The sequence below is a fragment of the Dermacentor variabilis genome, chromosome 2, assembly GCF_050947875.1.
Source record: "Dermacentor variabilis isolate Ectoservices chromosome 2, ASM5094787v1, whole genome shotgun sequence".
NCBI classification, from domain to species: Eukaryota; Metazoa; Arthropoda; class Arachnida; order Ixodida; family Ixodidae; genus Dermacentor; species Dermacentor variabilis.
In genome coordinates this window covers 61,364,758-61,384,145 of record NC_134569.1, presented here as the reverse complement: position 1 = coordinate 61,384,145, position 19,388 = coordinate 61,364,758, and the positions used below count along the sequence as shown (strand labels likewise).

The 19,388-nt window shown below is 43.7% G+C and overlaps 4 protein-coding genes across 7 annotated transcripts in view; 1 reads left to right on the top strand and 3 right to left on the bottom strand.

Moving 5' to 3' along the window:
- Nucleotides 1–4,401, bottom strand: part of LOC142571970 (repulsive guidance molecule B-like) — a 33,475-nt gene extending 29,074 nt beyond the window's left edge. Inside the window, exons 1-2 of one of the 3 annotated variants that reach the window (XM_075680730.1) lie at nt 3,816–4,401; nt 869–1,090 (exon numbers count right to left, since the gene is read on the bottom strand). In XM_075680730.1, the coding sequence (XP_075536845.1) occupies nt 869–1,090; nt 3,816–3,888 (295 nt within the window). In that variant the 5' untranslated portion in view covers nt 3,889–4,401. Of the gene's footprint in view, nt 1–868; nt 1,091–2,666; nt 3,291–3,815 lie in introns of those variants that run through there. The other 2 variants (XM_075680731.1, XM_075680732.1) reach the window with 2 other exon arrangements.
- A 1,614-nt stretch (nt 4,402–6,015) lies between these two features.
- Nucleotides 6,016–11,603, top strand: LOC142571972 (protein disulfide-isomerase A3-like). The gene is made up of 10 exons (XM_075680733.1): nt 6,016–6,210; nt 6,325–6,412; nt 6,473–6,596; nt 6,663–6,770; nt 6,860–6,986; nt 7,059–7,172; nt 7,258–7,358; nt 10,057–10,481; nt 11,143–11,219; nt 11,336–11,603. Exons 1-10 carry the CDS (start codon nt 6,077–6,079, stop codon nt 11,499–11,501), a joined length of 1,464 nt encoding a protein of 487 aa, XP_075536848.1. The 5' UTR covers nt 6,016–6,076; the 3' UTR covers nt 11,502–11,603.
- Nucleotides 10,892–19,121, bottom strand: LOC142571975 (14 kDa phosphohistidine phosphatase-like). 2 transcript variants are annotated; one of them, XM_075680737.1, is made up of 3 exons: nt 18,793–19,121; nt 16,501–16,650; nt 10,892–11,959 (listed from the first exon to the last, which is right to left on the bottom strand). In XM_075680737.1, exons 2-3 carry the CDS (start codon nt 16,642–16,644, stop codon nt 11,741–11,743), a joined length of 363 nt encoding a protein of 120 aa, XP_075536852.1. In that variant the 5' UTR covers nt 16,645–16,650; nt 18,793–19,121; the 3' UTR covers nt 10,892–11,740. The 2 variants fall into 2 exon arrangements, with proteins under 2 accessions (XP_075536852.1, XP_075536853.1); XM_075680738.1 differs by lacking the exon at nt 18,793–19,121 and adding an exon at nt 18,464–18,704.
- Nucleotides 17,261–17,973, bottom strand: LOC142571976 (14 kDa phosphohistidine phosphatase-like). Its single transcript, XM_075680739.1, has one exon. It carries the CDS (start codon nt 17,888–17,890, stop codon nt 17,327–17,329), a length of 564 nt encoding a protein of 187 aa, XP_075536854.1. The 5' UTR covers nt 17,891–17,973; the 3' UTR covers nt 17,261–17,326.
- Nucleotides 19,122–19,388: the final 267 nt, after the last annotated feature.

Below are 19,388 nucleotides of genomic sequence, written 5' to 3'. Positions count from 1 at the left end.
CTGCATGGCTCTTGAGCCAATGCTTGACCACCCATGGCCCATATATACAACACAGGCTGAATGTTGTCTCTCAAGAGAATGGATCTTTAATGCACTTTGTGGGGAGAACAGTGCTCACTTCTTCCAGCATACCACAGCACACAAGGCCCACACAAGGCAACCCACAGTGGACACCAGAGGGAACATGGAAACCACAGCGTGTCCCCTTCCCTGGTATTGTCACAACGCTATAGCATGCGTTTGCACTAGACATGTGGGAAAGAACGCACTACCTATTCCCTCAGTAAGGAAAACAAATTTCTGGTTGAATGAACAGGGAAGCCCCCATAAGAAGAAACCACTGAAAGTCACAGACGCTCCTTCACTTCTTGATCCTTTCATAATATTAGCTGCCCCTGCCTTGCAAACAAGCTTGCTGCCCAAGATTGTGATATGAAGAGAGAGAAAAACCTTCCCACTTTATTTATTTATTCAAAACATGTCACAGGTTCCCGTGTTGGAGTATTGCGTGAAGGGGCTATTCTGCATAGATACATATACAAGAATTTGTAGAAAGAGGGTAAATACAAATTTTAAAACTAAAAGCAGCAACTGAACTGAACAACTGGAAAAGCAGCAACTTCTATCATATCATTTATGAAGTGGACTTCCCTCCTCTTAGTACCAGTTGGTTTGTTGCCCAAACTACTTTCACAAGCATGCACCGTTGTCTGGCCTCATTCACCTGAACCACTGTGACTGCAATTTTCAGCACGAGCTGAAGCTGTGTTAAGAGTGTTAACAGAGAGTATGGAGTGTAGACAAGTGCAGCTGGAAATGGAGTTTTCCTTCCACGCTAGGTGCATGCAATGCTTATCTCAAAGCTTACCAGACCGCCACAGACATGTTTCCTTGGTTGGTCTGGGCTTCGATGTCTCCGTGGCCACATCACTGCAATTCAGTTCGCCGAGACGGGCCTTTGCAGCCATGTAACTGATGTCACCAGCACACTCCTTGGCCAAACGGCTGAGGCAAGAACGAAACTCTGCCACGTTGTCACAAGAGCCATCCTTGTAGTTGGAATAGCAGTTCGTGACAACGCACTCATCCGCTGTCAGACACGTCAGCAGTAAGCATGAAGACAAAAAGAAAGAGACATCATCGATTAAGAAGCACATTCAAAAAGCACATGCAATTTATCATTCTCCTTGAATCAAGTAATACATGGATGGCATTCATACATCGGCCACACCATACAACAATGACTACTACTTCTGAAGAACAAGTTTCGTGACGTACTCGTCATAGAAGCCAGTACACAGGGTATAAAGTGTAGTTAATTGCAATTACTACTTTTGCAAATGCTGTCTCCAAATGGGTTTCAATTGACCATTCCTCGTAGTTTTCGGAGGCTAAACAATCAAATGAAGTGGCCAATTATATCATTCCCTATGCTCACAAACTGCACACCCAAGATGAAATGGGAGCACATATTACAAAGCAGCAAGGTTTTCACATGGAATATATATTAATAATTATTTGTATGAACTGGCATCACATTAAAATGGGCATAAAACAACAAACTTTGTGTCTATGACTTTGTAGATGGTTTTGTTGAGGGATTCACATGAACTTATACAAGCATGAAAAGATGAAACTGCTTGATTCCTTCATTTCTTAACAATATTTATAACTATTTTTAAAATTCCATGCTATTATTCCTTTCGCCCTCCTCCTATTGTAAATGGCATTCCTATGCACAAACGTAGTTTAAAGTTGCAGGCCCCATAATGCCATAGGTGCCGATCAGAACTTCACAAAAGCCATCTCTTAGCTTCTGTGGCACAAGTTCCCTTTTATTCTAAGTGTGGCAGCAAACAGCTGGAATTGCTCCCTCCAAGGTTACAATGAAGCATACAATAACAAACAACTCAATTATAGTGCTGCCAACCTTATGTCTCCATATGTGCACCATGCATTTTAACAGAAGCACATTCAAGGGCCAGTATCATTTCCTGTAGAATTATGAACTACTCTGATCCCTTCTTTATGCAGACATTCTGCCATCAGCTAGCAACATATATGAGAAAATTGAAATATATAAAGTATGTACATTATTTACATCAGTGGCACCGGGTTAATTACCAAGTAAACTAAAAAATCTATTTAATGATGGGGTCTTAAGCGCCAAAACTACGGTTTGATTATGAGGCACCATAGTGGAAGACTCAGGATTAATTTTGACAACAGCCAGGATGGTCACGAAGTTATAACTATTGGCGTCAACCAACTTTTCCTTCACAAGCACCTGCAACACTAATTTGTTTTGCAGGGTCAAGCCTTTTAAGAGCCCTTTTCTAATAGATACCAATTGCAACTTGGGTCAGAACTGCATCTAAGTAAAGATTGAAAAAGTGCCAAGGCTAGAAATAGTTGTGCGGTTTCATCTCGGTCCAAGTGATGTAAAATTTTCATGCGCGTGTAGAAGGCCAACAATACTGCTCTTTTTACACCCTCGTTTGCCACCGCGGCGTGTCTTGTACAAGCGGTGCGACGCGCAGCAGGCCTCTGTTGGTACAGCTGCCTTTCGCTGCTTTGACTACTGACGGAGAACCGCGTACAACGTTCAACAGTGTAGCTAGCTCATAAACGCCAATGCGACAAAAATGGAGTATACTCGACGGTACACATCGCGACGCGTTCTGCAGCTTCTCTCATATGTCAACAAATTCTTTCTCTATGTGTCAACCAACGTTTCAACACGTGTCACGTCTTCACAGCTGCTCATTAAGAACAGCCAATAAAAATGCGACAGCGGCGGCGATACGCTACGGCGCTTGCGCGACGTCAAGACGCTCGGGATGCTCCACGAAATCTGACGCGACATTTTTTTTTTTTTTCGTTTCTGGAACAACAATGCAGAAGTGCAATTTCGTATCTTGGCGAAGGACTGACAGAAAGGGTGCCAAAACCTGCATCTCACGGCCGAACATGCGCCGGATGTGTACTGGCGCACCACCCACTCACAATCTACTGGGCTTGCAGACACTTCTTAGTTGTACCGCGACCTATATGAGACCTCTAAATATCGCATAATCCATTATTTGCCAAACCCTGGACTCCCAATAACGCCGCAGCAGCCTCCATCGTATCGTAGGTATTAGCATAGGGAGAGTCCTCGTTGGCATTGCATAATTATCCGCGCCCGTGCGCGGTAGAAGTCGCGGGGCGCCTTTTTCGTTGCGAGGTGCTGTTCTCGTCGCGACGATAGACTGCATTTTTTACGAGTACTGTCATAGAGAAAGTACTGCTCCATAACGGCACAAGTAACCGACAAACGCAGGCCTCGGGAGAGCGCCCGAGATTAAAGCAGGCGGCGCAGGGTCTCTGGGGCACCCATGGGGCAGTGGGGGATAAAAGCTGGAAGCAGGGCGGTAGCCTCCTAGATAACTTTCTGGGATGCTATGGTTGGGGCCGCCGAGGCCGGAGCGTGCCGTAGTGTGTTCGCATACAACGGACAGCCGATTTTATACAACCCTGGCATGCTCCAGCGTCGGCGAGCACCAGCGCAAGGACCAGCCCAGGTTCTAGTTTTGGTGTTCCCGTAGCCGCTTTGGTGTCCTGGGGGTGCCGCCGATAATACGAAACAATGACACGTTGTTACAATTAGCAAATGATAACTATTAAAGAAATATCCCGCCTAGGCACGTGCCAACTTGTGACGCAGCGCTACCGCGCCCGTGCAAGAATCATGCAACGCCAACGAGGCATTTACCTCGACGTTTCCACACTAACGGTATTGCGCAAATGTGTTCATATAAGCGTGTGCAACTCACAACTCATCGCAGTAGAAAACAAGGCGAATGTGTAGAGAAGCCATCGCAGTAGTAGCAGAGCTTGACGTCCCATTACCGATCATCAAACAAGAAAGGAAATTTAATCGGCTACCGCGCTGATCACGACAAGCTACACAATGATAACGCCGCCATGTTTGTGTAGGTTTCTCTTCTCGCACGTTGTTTTGTTTTGTCTGTACTTTCTTTTATTATTTCTTCGCGTTTACTTCGCGTGAAGCTGCGAGGCCCTCTGGCGGAATTTTGCGCCGCCCTAAGCATGCTTTTCCTTTCCTCCGTGGTTCGTGGTCATTTGCTGCTGTTTATAACAATTTAATAACGTCGATGCAGATGGCTAGACACATAACCGGGCAGGCACGCATTGTCGCCAGTCAACTTGCTATTTATACTGATTCGTACTATCGTTATGAGGAAAAATTTCATGACTGCCGTAAAATTGTATTATTAATCTGGAAACTTCCTGCAAGTCATATCTCCTCGAAATTGGAAGATTCCATGCAGGAAGGAAATAACTAAACGCTTGTGGCGTATCACTTCGCTAGACGATTGTTACGCTGGTACTCCATGAAGCATCTGGGCATACAGGGGTATTACCAATTTGTTGCGGTGCGCACACTAAAAAAAGTTTACACCTTTTGAGGTCTATATCTGCCACACAACGATAATCGTCGTCTGTCTTGCCCGCATTTCCTTTCTTAAAAACTCTGAGCTCGTTACTTTCCTTTCGAGAATGCTCTGTCATGCTGATAACGCGCATGCCGTTCGTGACTTGGAAGTACCGGGCTCGCAGCGTTAAAGAAAGGAAATGCGCGCGCGACACACGACGATTATCGTTGTGTGGCAAATATACACTCCAAAGGGTGCAACTGTTTTTAGAGTTTATTAAAATAACACTAACGTATATAACTGCCACCATGTAAGACCCAGTGTCGCCTACGCAGGCACAATTTTACAGAAATATGTTAAGTACTGTAAAACGGGTAGCCACGCGTGCGGTTAGAGTTGCAGCTACCCAACCCCAGCTGTAGCCTGCCACGCGGGTGGAATATGTGCGTATATGCACAAACAGGTGCGCATGTGCAAGCAAAACTATGTAGCGCGCGCGTATAGTTGTAAACAACTATATCAATCTTCTTTATTTAAACGACGACAGATAGGGAAATGTGTTCAGCTTAGTGGGTCACAAACCTAAAATGTTGCAAGAGATATGGATAACAAAGAAATTAGAAGCAGTTCATACCGCCACGTGAACACATTCTAAAAAACAGCGCACAAAACACATGTTTATTACACGTTACAGGTAATTAGAAATATACGGTGCGCGAACAGCTTTCTTTTTCCCCACCATTGATGAGAGCTCATCTCTTTTTAAATTCACTGTTGGCGAGCTTGCACATATTGAGGCGGTTTATTAGAAACGCTAATCAAGGATTAAATTCGCATACCTAGGGAGACTCTTCGGCGAGTGCAAATAATTACGGTTTAATCGGAATAACTTGCGTCTTTTTTTTTTTTTTTCTACCATGGCCGCCGGGATGAAGTTGATCGCACCTTTGCCCCAATAACATTTATGATTGTCTCAACTTACGATTTAAATTGAAAAACAAGTTTAAAATATGTGTTCGTATTTACAATTCGAAGACCGAATCTCCGTGTCGAAGCAATCACTTATGTATACGACAGAATGGGGTCATGCTCGAGCCATCAAACAACTGCAACTGTTCCGAGTTATACCATAGAGAAAGCAAAAGACTATGGTTATACGCAAATAAACGAGGAAAAAATATTAAGTACGTTATGAATGATGGCGCCAGGAAACTAACAAGAAAAGCCACAACTCGCAACATCAAACTAGAAGAGACCCATAAGCTCATAAGCAGAACTGAATATTGTTATGCTAAAAGGAAAAATAACTGCTTGATATTGCGCTTGTCACTTCAAGCCTCGTAGTCACATTTTAACATCCGCGTACGAAACGAAACAGACCAAAATCACCATACAAAGCAGAAAACCGTCACCGCATAGGTGGTAGGTGGCACGAGAAGTGATCGCAGCTAGCTGCTACTGGCAACCAAGCTCGCTACGTCAGCAATTACAAACTTGGTTTCAACCAATCGCACGCCGACAGCGCAGCTCGCCCGGCGTCGCTGTACGACAGCCACGTTGTTTTTTAACTTTTAAGTAGCCGGCTCTACGGCTCTGCTGCCTTCTTCCCACGACACGTCTTTAGTTGGGGCCACGCCATGAAGCGAATAATTTTGTTAGCCGCGTTTGTGTCGGCAGCCCTTGGAAGCGATGTTCTCGACTACTCGGGATCCGATTTTGATGTTCAGATTAAAGAACACGACACAGCTCTTGTGGAGTTCTTCGCACCATGGTGAGTCACGGTAAACGGAAAACCAATCCTCTGGCGTCTTGGAAGATTTTCACAACACCGCGAGGCACCGCAAGTTTCTGGGTATGTCATCTGCATTATTCGTTTCATTTACAGGTGCGGTCACTGTAAGAGGTTAGCCCCCGAGTATGAAAAGGCGGCCACAGAGCTTAAAAAGCACGATCCGCCTGTGCCACTTGTCAAGGTAAGATTATCGTCTCGTTTAACGTCTAGGACGCAGTTTACACAAAGTTCACACCTTTAGGTTGATTGTACGTCGGACGCCGGCAAAGAGACGTGCTCAAAATATGGCGTGAGTGGTTACCCCACCCTCAAGATCTTCAAGCAGGGAGAGTTCTCCTCCGAGTACAATGGCCCCCGGGAGTCGAGTAAGTTAAACGCACCCGGCGTTCTGGAGCGACGGGTAAGACTAACAGGTTGAATCTGTTGAACAGGTGGCATTGTCAAGCACATGCGGTCGCAAGTAGGGCCCAGCTCAAAGGAATGCACAAGTGCGGAAGAACTTCAGAAACTGCTGGACAAGGACGAAGTCGTCATTGTTGGTAATTTCGTCGCGTGTGATAATGCGCGTTGATTATATTCATGGCAAAGTATTCGCGTAGGGCAAAACTTTATACCACTTACTTTCTAGGCTTCTTCGAGAACAAGGACGTTGATCTTCACGAGCACTTCCTTAAGGTTGCTGACAAGCAAAGGGAGTCCTGGGTGTTCGGCCACACATTCAACAAGGATTTGCTCAAGAAATACGGGCACACAAAGTAATAATTGCGGCATTCGATAGCACTTTGCCTTTTTTCAGTGCGCTACTAATTTATATTTTCGTTTTTCAGCAAAGTTGTGCTGTTCAGGCCCAAGTTACTTAAGAACAAGTTTGAAGACAGTGAGGTGGTCTATGATGGGGATGCAGACAAGGCTGCACTGGAGAAGTTCGTGAAGGAGAACTAGTGAGTTTCTCGCAAGACATGACTGTCTGTAAACCTTCTGAAAGCAGATATCTAATATTACTTTCCCCACCCCTCCTCCTTCTAGCCATGGCCTTGTTGGTCACAGGACGCAAGACAACTACAACCAGTTCGAGGCCCCGCTTTTGGTTGCATACTATGAAGTCGACTACACAAAGAATGCCAAGGGTAGGTAGTTAAGCTTAGTGTGCACCACCCACTTGGTCATTGCAGACTGTTCTTCGGGCTTGTGCTTTTTTGCCTTTTACCACTCGGCCTTTTAACCTTAGGCAGGCATTTGAAAACTACATGCCTTGTTTTATTGGCAAAAAAATATAAATATTCATGCCTTTGTCTTGCACAGTAACTGGCTGTTGACATTTTTCAGTTCATGCTAGCAAAAACATATTACAGCCTTCATTGCTGCTGTGAAGAATGCAGGAGTGGTGCTCTACAGAGCAATGCTGAAGAATGTGTGCATGGATTGCACTTCTAAGGGTTGTTTCAAAGCACCACTCGTCAATGCTAGAGTTGCAAGTGCCATACCCAAGCACTATAGACAAGGATGATCATGTCTGCACTGCCCAACCTCACTCTGTCTAGGGTGTGCAGTTCTTACTGGACTGCATTGGCAACATTTATCAGCATCTACTGGTGTTACCTTATCATTTTAAAGCATGGGAAGGCAAACCGTTATCAATGTTGCATTGTCACAACCTTTATCACTTCACAACATAGGGACTACAGTCTGACACTTACTCAAAACAAGTATTTGAGCCACACGGTTATTCTTCGCACCTTCACGGCTAAGCATAGCCACTTATCATTTATTGGCTACTCAGGTGGCTAAGCCTTGTTTTGGCTTTTAGTGGCCACATAGTCTGAAAAAGAATAACTTCTTTATAGGCATTACTAAAATATCTTTTCTTCAGTGAAGTGACGTCCCAAAAATATATTTAAATATATGGATTGCTTATGCAAACACTTCATACCTACCTTGTTCTACTTTAGTAGCCACATTTTTTTTTTTTTCCTTTCGGAATGATCGCCATTGATATCGCCACCGAATGACATTAATTTTTTGAGTGTAGCACCTCCGCAGGCAAAGACATTTGTTGCACCAAATGCCATTCGATTTGAATGACATGAAAATTCCCAGTGGGACAGGGGTATAACAAGGGATAAGTATGGGCAACAAGACAGCCTGCCTTGCCATCTGTTTTTTAACCCTGGCCTTCTAACCAAAAGCCTAAAAATGTTTTAGTAGTTTAAATGTTCCAATTATTTTTTTGTCAAGTTTCTCTTAAGTAATTCACTTCTTCAGATCGACACAGCAGGGTCACCACTTGACACCACATAAACCCAGGTAGCGTTCGTGGTTTTGCCACCATGTGCATGTATACTAATTGTTTCAACTTATAGCTGTGTACATGTACTAACTTTATTGCAGTGATTACCAATAAAACTTGTTTAGAATGACAATTTAAGCTCAAATTCAAGTATTGGTCATTACATTATGTAATGCTGTTGTTTAAAATCCGAAATTGTGTTGCTAGACAATGTGCAGCTTTCTGTAAACAGGTGCTAAAATCCGTTCTCTTCAGGCACTGCAGAAGCACTCGTGTGGCATGGTGCTTGTTTTTATGCAAACATTGCAATGTTTGGTTTTGGTGCCACCCCTGTGAAAATAGCGATTTGGTGCCCTGTAAAGCTTTTGTCATTTATAATTGGATTATGGTTACCAGCCACTAATGAAAATACATTGAATTTCACTGCAAATTAAGTGCTGCCTAAACAGAAATTTTTGTGCAAAACTTGTTGGTGCTCTGTCTTGACACTGCTCTGGTTGTGGTTTTTGTAGATGTATAGGATTCTCCCTGTATGGCCCTCTTGCCAAGGGTCGTAGCACTGGGCAGAGTTAGACTGCCTAGATAACCAGCACAGTGGGGGATTACACTGCCACAGCAGTGCTTGGATGATGTATCCATCTGTTTCTAGAGTGACCTGCTGCCATTACTTTTTTTTGGCAATTGAGTCTCTTCTCCCACAACAAATACTAAGGCTTTTCAGAACCCAAACTTCTTCTATTGGCATTTGGTGTTTGCCATTAGTCTATCTTCTTAAGGTCATAATTTCATCCTGAAACTGCACCTTTAGTGACATTAGGTGCAGCACGTAGCAGGAACGTTTTTTTCTCGTACAGTAAACAAGGCATGTGATGGTGTAGAGTAGCATTGCTGGTGACAAATACCGTAGTTTCGTGTGCACTTCTCTCATATAGTGTTAGTTGAGTCAAATTTGCATAATTTGTTTTCCAGTAAGGACCTTGGCACAATTCAGCTGTCTGTTACAGTCCTTCCCAATTTTCTGTGTATATGTGGGATCTTGAAAATGTTCGGAGCCATACCTTAGAAGGCAAACTACTGTGAAATTTCACCTTAGCCAAATTTGCTATAAATGAGTGGTACACTCCTGGACCAATCTTGGCAAAACTGCAGAGCTTGTAATTCTATCAGTTTCTTTTTTAGCAGCCCTTAAATGGCACTTCTGCAGATGATGGCGCCCAGGGCGCCCAAGTTGAAACATTCATGTATCATGCTTTGAGAGGTCCCACGTAAAAGCGAGACATAGAATGTTGCATTGACATTTCTTGCTCTGGTTGATGTTTTCTCGCATCCAAGACTAAAGGATGGGACTAATGTTGTCAACACCTTTGAAAAGCTGTTCCAACATTTTTGCTCATGACAGACCATTCCTAGACTAGAACAAGCAAGCCTGTTCACAGCACTTACACTAGAATAAGGAAAACATCCAGAGTAATAGACTACTTGAACTCTAGTATTTTAAGTGTTAAATTCGATGCCTGAACGCTTTGCACTTTTTTTAGGAACCAACTACTGGCGCAACAGGATCCTCAAGGTGGCCCAGAATTACAAGGGAAAACTCAACTTTGCCATCAGCAACAAGGAGAGCTTTGCAGCCGAGATGGACGACTATGGCCTGTCTTCTCATGGCAACAAGCCAGTTGTCGCTGTCCGTAACAGCAACAATGAGAAATTCCGCATGACCGATGAGTTCAGCATCGAAAACCTGGAGAAGTTCCTCGAGAACTACGTTGCTGGCAAAGTTAAGGCACACCTCAAGTCTGAGCCACTCCCGGAGAAGAACGATGGTCCTGTCAAGGTGGCTGTTGCCGAGAACTTCAAGGAGCTTGTTCTGGAAAGCCCTAAGGATGTCCTTATTGAGTTCTATGCGCCCTGGTGTGGCCATTGCAAGAAGTTGGCACCTACTTATGAAGAAGTTGGCAAGACGGTGGGTACATTGCAAATAGGACACATTTTTTTTTTTTTCCACAGTCGTATAAGGCATACTACACTTCTCTGTGCTGCCACTGGAAGTGATTTGAGAGGAGCATTTCTTTACACATAGTTCAGCTTACTCTAAGCTTATAAGAATGGTTGTCTGTGGCATCTTATTTGGGCCAGTGAATTGTATGCTCTAGTGCTGTCGTCTACAAGGTAGTGTTCATATTTTTGACTAAGGGCCCTACTCTAATGTAATTGTCATTAATCGCTTTAAGCTATTATAAGCTGTTGAGTGAAGCTTTTCTTCATGCTCAAAACTTCTTTTAGAGGGGTAGTTTGCTTTTAAGTTTTCACGTGCAGTCAATGAATTCGTCATTTAGTTGACGTTGAAATTAAAACTCTTGGAAGACTTGCATGTCTATCGTAAACACAATTTTATTCATAATTATTTTGCGCTAAACAAAGTAATTATGGATTCGCACCAACTAGCCCGCGAACGCATTGTGCGGAACAATTGTATTCCTTTGCAAGTTTCATACGACCAGGAACGGTCAAGTTAGTCAATGGTATTAACCTAAATTAGTGCTCTTGTAAGGCCATTTGCTATACTCTAGCTGAAACACACTTCTGTGGTAACTATTGCCTAAAGAGAGTTCGTTATTTTCCAGCTTGCTGGTGAGGATGTTGAAATTGTCAAGATGGATGCCACTGCCAATGATGTTCATTCAAAGTTCGAGGTCACAGGGTGAGTAATCGGCAATGTATACTGGTGCCTACAATGCAGTATTAGTCCACGACACTTCCACTGTGGATAAAACTTGGCACAACGAGGTAACGCTCCTGGTGTCCGTTCACTTTCAGCTTTCCCACTCTGTACTGGCTACCAAAGAACGACAAGGAGAACCCGAAGAGGTATGACGGTGGCCGTGACCATGATGACTTCATCAAGTACATCGCTAAGCACGCCACCGACGAGCTCAAGGGCTTTGACCGTTCTGGCGCAAAGAAGGCAAAGGAGGAATTATGAGGTGTTGTGGGGTCAGGAGGGCCATTGTTTCTATCATTTCATTTGGGGTATCTGTGGGTCTTGTTTGTCATCTCTGTACAATAAACAGATGTTTTTTTTCTACTCACTGACAATAGGCTGTGCTCACTTTATTTACCGTGCTGTGTTGGCACTTTTCGGGCTAGCACATTTTCATTCTGTTGCATTGGCAGGACATATTAACACCCAGGCAATCCATTTAAAGCATGTCACACACACTGTTAAACAATGGCATCATTGCTCCAAGTGATTGAAGTGTAAGTTGGGTATTGCTTCTTGAGGATCTCTGTTGTCTTGGCATGGTCCGCTTGCCCGTAGGTCTGGGAGTTGCCATAGACTTTCAGCTCTTTTGTGTCTGGGAGGTGGATGATGTATCCGCCGCCAAGGCATTCACACTCCAGGCCAGCTGCCTTCAATGCAGCAGTCTCCTTTTCAAGGACCTGTGCAAAATATCCATGTAAATTTTCTTTGGGCTTGCGAGAATAATCTTGTAACAGGCAGACCAGCCTTCAAGGCTTTTCAACCTGCCACCATATTTGCGAATTGGCTGCAGCAATTTAATGTGCTGGTTGTGCACACATTCAACCTTGCATTGGTGTGCATAGTGAACATTGCACGCTACGAGCTACTGTAGTTCACATGCCACTAACGTCTTGGGATAACCACAATGGTGGGAAATTTTTTCATTTAGCTTGTAAGCATAGTGAAGTTGGGTAAAAAAGGCACTGAATGAAACTTACAGTAGACTACATAATGAACAGCGTCTGATGCACATGCTGCAGACGGGCATAATTCTAGCAATCAATTGCATAGTCTATTTCATATTTTGTGCAGCAAACATGAGTAGCAAGAGTAAGAACTGCTTTCTTGCATGCACAGCTTTGTACAAGCACAGTGTTCACATTTGTGGATAGAATTTGTTTTTGCCAGTTCCCTTGAGTGGCGGTCGAGAAGCAGCAGCATTCGGGTGAATTGAACCCTCCTGCATGTTCAAAGTGCCTTGATTTCACATTCGATGCGCTTCAAATTGCTACAGTCTATCACTCTGCTGAAGGCACTCGCCATGTTTGGCAAGATGTTCAATGTGGTGTTCAACGTGCCAGCAGCAACGTATAATTTTTCTTGCTCATTGTTCATGAAGTTAATAAAATAATTGTACATAAGTTTCTAGCCAATTTAATTCCTTATAAAAACATGGAGCATTCATGACAAAACAGTACAACCTAATTATGCTTGTTATGACTCATCAGGAAATGCACAAATCATTATGCTACCACCTTGTTTTTCTTGCAATGAAGTGTTGAGTGCCTTGGAATGAAGTCATGGAAATTTTGACACATTTGCAGAGTCCAGAATTTACACCTGAGGGGATTAAATTTTAATGGAACATGGCATTAGTATTCAAGCAAAAATTACATTTACTTTTCATTAGTTCCTCTTTTTTTTTTTTATGTCCAGTTCATGCATTAGGTAGTTTTCCATCAGTCCAATGTGCAGACCATAGTAGCTGTAATTGGCACTCTAATGTAATTCTTCAAGCACTCCAACATTTGTCCCATTGACTACTTAAATGTTTCCTCTGTCTGGTCCACACTGCTCATGAAAGTTCTACCTGACCACACAATCTCCATTATGCTGTCGCCTATCGTGTGAAAAGGCTCATGCTACTGCACCTGTGCTTTCAAGTAAGTGTTCTAACCTCTCGCATGCTTGTTGCAGTCCTGCATGCACCATGGTAACGTGCTGGCTTCCGGTGTTGGAAACGTCCAAACGCATGTTACGGATGCAACCTGTAGCACTATTAAATGTTGGAAGCATTGGATTTTTCAATTTCCCATTTGTAGATTTAAAGTTGCATCTGCTTCTAACTACATGATCATCCTTTTTCCTAGGTTCATATAGCACTTGTTCAAAGCCCCTTGTGCAAGGCACATGCTAATCTTGCATTGTCAAACTGGTTGAATATAAGACATGTGACTGAATTAGTTTGGCAGATTTCCCCGTTATTATCTAGGATTCACCTGTACAACCCTCACTTTCCCTTTGTTAACCCTTTACTAGTTCAGCAGGCAGAAAATATCTTGCATCAATGTTCACTGCAGGCACAGAAGAAAGATGTCTGTTTGTGCAGCCCTATTCTGATGAATCCACATGGCATTGCTTTCAATCAAAACGGCAGTGGCAGTGCGCTGTCATAAAAACTGTTTGATTATGTGTCAGTTGCACGATGGTAGCATTCAATAGCTCAAATAGGCCTTGTTAAATCAACTTGTAGAACTGCATAAGACAAAGTAAAAATAGGCTTTCTTTAATTTTGAGACCAGTAATTCTGCACGAGATGTGCTATTGCATGTAGAGTCGGATCTAATCATTATTCTGTCACTAGCATTCCACTGCAAGCTACCAGTGTACAGACCAAACTTTAGCCATCTAATTATCCATTTTTGTACTGCCCTATAAACCAATGTTGACTGCTAAACTTTTATTGAATGAAACAAGTGATGAGTCATTGTCCATCTTTGCACATCATTCTAAACTATAGTTGCAGTGCATACCTTAAACTGGAAACCAAACCAGTCATAAAAGGCTTGTGGTTTAATGCAAGACGTTTGCACATGAAATAACTCAAATTCCAGTCAGTGTTAAAACACGACTACTTACTCAGCAATATGCCCAAGGAATTGTCATATATGGAGTAGCAAGGATACGCATTTAGAATAATGATACCTTTTAGTAATAGGCATGCTGTTACAAATCTTCACAAGTGGAAATGGGCTGTATTTGATGTTTTAAGCAGGTGAGATTGAGTTCGACATAATCCTGTTTGGTGCGGCAATGCGTGGGGAAGACGAAGGTACTGGCCACAAAACTTAACAGAATGCAATCGTTTCAGCTCCCACACCAAATGTATGTATTAATAATAGCTCTAGGCTTCTGCGCAAAACTTGCTCACAAAGCCCCAGTGCAGGTGATGTCTTGCAGTTGATGTCTGTGTTCTTTTGTCATATTACATAGGTGTGGCTAGCATAGAGCAAAAAGTCATTCTTTCTTTATCATTAAAGGATTACAGTTCACCTAATTTGGAACCATCAAATGGAACACTGAAGAATGCTTAGTGTCATGCACTGATGAAACTACATTTCTTAAGCAAAACATTTTTTTTTAGCATTAAAAGAAAAAGAAGTACGATACCAGTTTGAATAAATTTTTTAATATTTTAGGAAATTCATTCATGAGATTACTTGGAGTGAAAATAATCAAACAAAATGTCCCAATATGCACAGCTTTCTATGAATAAAACTTAATATTTACAAAACACCTTAAAATACAAATGACTTCCTTTAGGTGAGTAGAACTTGTTGCTGGGCGAGTTGGTTGGGATCTAAAGAATACATTGTTGTGCCAGAAAAGAAAAATAAAGACTTGGGAAGGAAGAGTACGAAACGACAGATTGAGCGCTGAACTTGCAACGATTTCAAGTTCTTTAAAAGAAACTGGCTAACTATCTGCTGCCAAGAGCCTTTCTCGCTTACGATGGCACTCCATCGCCATCGCCAATTTTTCTTCAACTGCAAAGCTTTCTGAGGAATCTACTTGCATTTCCTTTGAAGGTTCATGCTGCTCTCATGTAGATGACAAATTTTCCATTTGATAAAGGTTAAAAGTTTATGTATCTAACTTCATCATAAGTGAGCTTTATGTAAATATTCAAAGTCATTCCATTAAATCTTAGTCGCATAGCACATTCTGTCTCATTACATGGCACTGACCATACGTGCACGATATAACTTGGAAGGCTTTAATTACTATTCATAACACACTCCCTGCATTCCTCTTGTGAACTCTCATGCACTACTGTAGCATGTGCAAAGCGCATGCACCAATTCTGAGGCAGACTAGAGTATTAACAAAAGATATGCCACTGATAACAATCCAGGACTACAAGTGGCTAGCAAGAGCTTTATATCAGTCCTGACTGTGGAGAGCCTGTCACACTTACAACAATGCATCTAATTGCAAAATGTAGACTTGAAAAGACTCATTATTATTGTTTTTCACCTTCCAATAAAAATATCAGAAGAACACACAACCCAGGCATCATATTCTCATCTGATCACCAGCAGGGGCTCAATTGTAGGCGTTCAATAAATTACATTCTGTTCAGCAAATCACCATGTGGTGTGAAATTGTCAGTGCTGCAGGATTTCCTAAGCAAACCAAAATGATGCTCAGAAAGGACACCTGTGTGCACAAAGGTGAGAACAAAGTGTGTAGCACGTTCTGTTCAGCCTCGTAAGCTTATCACTGTCTGAAGTTGCTTTAAGCTCCTTGAAAAGAACACCAAACCGACACGCATGCTTACCCATACTGCCTCAGCAAGTATGAACTGCTCATGAGCCCCAGTAGACCTTTCCAATGTCTCCCTGCACCAGTGCAGAGGATGCTAAATGTTTGTGAGCACACATCCAAGAGTAAAAACAGAAAGGCGGGATGATATTTTTGTACATGTTCACAACATATTGGACGATCTGTCCTCACATCGCAGCATAAATATTTAAAACATCCATGTGTTCAAAGTGAGAGCAATTTCATTTCTTTCCTGGTGCACACCAGCTACTAGTTCACAACATAATTAGTAATGCAGGCTATAACTTTAAACTGGCCAATCAGTCAACTGCTCAGGTATTTCCAGCAGCAAGTTAAGAAGCACGTACAATACAATAATGGCACAGCAGACAGCACACAAATTATAGCCAAAGGGAATAAAAGAAGCAAGAATCAGTCATTCACAGATCTGTTAACCTTTCTCGCTGTGAGAAATGCATCACTTATGGACTGTGTCATCTCAGCTTTAATCATTCATAGTAGTTACCAAGATGGATCAGTAAAAGCAATTTTCATGCTGCACATACGGACTCTTTTGTGGGTGCTAACCAATGCATGACTTCAGGCATGTTTGAAGATTGTCCCCTACCCTTACCTCTGTATGGTTAGCAGCTAGAACAGAGCCACGGACAACATACTTGTAGGTTTCTTCATCATCCTTCAAATGCACTTTCACAAGTATATACCGGCTACGTCCAATCTCCAAAGCCACATCTGGAATTCCACTCAAGGCCGACATGTTTGGCTGAAAACAATGTTATTAATTAGCATGTAAATTCACAAATGCCCACGAAAGCTGGAACTTATAAAGACAATGCTAGGGAGCTTGGCATGCATCGCTGTTTCATGAAAAATGAAGCCTACCATTAAATAATCATTTGCGGCCAAGTGCTGGAAATACTGCTACGCCATGGTAACTCGCTGCCACGTATTAATCTAATACCGGTGTCACACATACACTTCTGATCGCGATCTGGACTGAACCGGATCGAAATTCTCGACCGCGATTGGCTCTCTCGCGCATTTTCTTCAAAGGAGCCAATCACGACCGAGAAATTCGATCCGGATCGGGTTCAAAAGTGCGCCATGCGACACCGGTATTAGTGAACGCACTACAACGTTTCGTTTGATTCTCAACATATTGACCGAGTCAAATGATTATTCCATGAAGTCGCGTTTGGTCACGTTTGCAACGAAATGCACACACCCTGCGTTTGTATTCAATAATTTCCCATCCAAGCCAATGACTACTAGCTCCGACAGCAGCCACGGCGACCAAAGCCGCGCTTTCGTTTCAGAACCGTGCGCGAAAGAAATCAGTGCAGCCCAGCGCGCTTTTCTTGAAAAGACGCAGAAAACAGTGAAGTGGTTACTTTATTTTAAATTACTACTTGGGCTATATTGACAATACAGTGTAGATATTAGTATCCATCGTTCGACCACGTAATGGACTTGTATTCCGGAAAGTTGCGCTTCAGTACTTCCACGGCCTTGCTGTGGTCTGCCTGGCCGTATCCCTGAGAGTACCCGAACACTTTGATCTCGGCGCAGTCAGGATTGTGGATGATCCTTCCGCCACCCAAGCACTCCGTCTCCAATCCAGAGATGGATTCTATCTTGCTCATCTCTCTTTCGTAGATATCTGCGTGGTAAGTGGCCGATGCGGATCCACGCACAATCAGCTTGCTGCGGTTAGGGTCGTTCTTGTCGTGCACTTTGATGAGAACGTATTTGAAACGTCCATTGTCGAGCTTCACTTCGGGAATGCTTTCGAAGCTGTCCTCTGACATCGCTTTGCCAGCGAAGAAACGGGATCCGGACACGGGCAAGCGACGGAACGGCAGCGATCCGACTCCGCAGACCGACTGCAGAGCTCGAGTTTCTTTCCTACTAAGGACCAGTGCCCCTGTAGATATTCTCGTGCTCTTGGTCGAAAGACCCTCACAAAGCGAGAACAAAGTGCGCTGCACGACAACCACGAGCATAAATTGTCCACGACCGGTCACCCGTTCATCACTCTTTATGCGCTCACTTCCAGTGCCGCAGTCAGTCGGCTTGCGAATGGCTTGTCTCGGTTTCCGAGCGGCTAAATAAGGGATATGAGCTTATGAGTGGAGTATTTTTTGCTCCACGCGCCTTGTTATGCTGTTCTTTTGCTTTCCCTCCAGCATCGCTCAAGTATTTGTAGCCGTTAAATATTCAGTTGAATTTCCCGTAGAGTGCAAGAATTCATGGCAACACGATTAGTAAAATGAAATTTTACCAGCAGAAAATTGAATTTGTTGTCTTGCGAACACACATATCAACGAAGAGAAGCGGATAAACAACCACACATACATAAAAAGAAATTGTTTAAAAGTGGCACTGAAGGAACATACAGTAAGAGAAAAAAAAGCATAAAATTATTCTTTAGAATCGCATGCCGTAACGAAACCGAAACTGTACTTCTTCCTACGTCGCCGATCATCCGCGCGACTATTCATCGGGAACTGCAAACGTAATTGTCGCGGAATATACAGCTAGCCCACAATCAAAGCGAAACAGCTGCAGACACTTACCTGTAGCGCTTCAAGAACGATCTGAGCCGGAGACAAGAGAGACAACAATAGACCTTTCCCCGAAATAGAATTGGCCCGGAAGCTTTGCAGAGGACGCTGCGAGACGCCGATTCCCACCCAAAACTAAGACTGACTGCCTTTCTCTTTTGCGGCTGCGAACGACTCGCCACGCAAAGGTTTCAAGTGACGCTGACAGCAGGCGCTAGTCAACGGTCACTAAAACAAGCGACGATGAAACCACCTTTTCTCGCCGACAAGAGTGCACAAGAGCATATAGACACGGACGGCCGTCCCACGGGTCCGCAGGCGTGCAGAGTTTGCATACTCACCGGAAAACTGCAACACTGTGATGCGCTTCAGCTGGCAGTGGCCGCTTGCTCCTGCTCGCAAGGACGCTCTGCGCTATATTTGTAGGAAGAGAAAAACAAACGCGTACTGGCGGGCGGGCGCGGGGCTTTCGCGGATCACAGGGAGGGAGGTCCGCTTAAAGATTGGCAACTCGGAGGGGACTGGAGGCACCCGACGGGAAACCATAACGCTCGGATTTTTTGAAGGGACCGCTAAGGACGCGTGCCCGGCCGTGAATGCGGCACGATTCTGGCACGGCCACCGCCCGGAGAGTATTTTCAGGCCATCCTCGCGTGTAAACGGGCGCCCACGTACCATGCATGAAACGGTCAGCGCGGCGACTCGCGCCGCCCGCGGGATATATCGAGCCCCGCGCTCGCGGTGTCATCTTAGAGGCTGACGCTGTGACCGTCCTTGCGGCCACCGTAAACAGGACGCGTTAATGGAAGGGATGGAGGAAGGAAAAAAAAAAAAAAAAAAAAAAAAACTCGGTGACACGCACGTCACGTGTGTTGGTTTTTCTTTAGCAAGCGAGGCAACGATCTATCTTAATTCATAAATCAGTATTATAATCAAC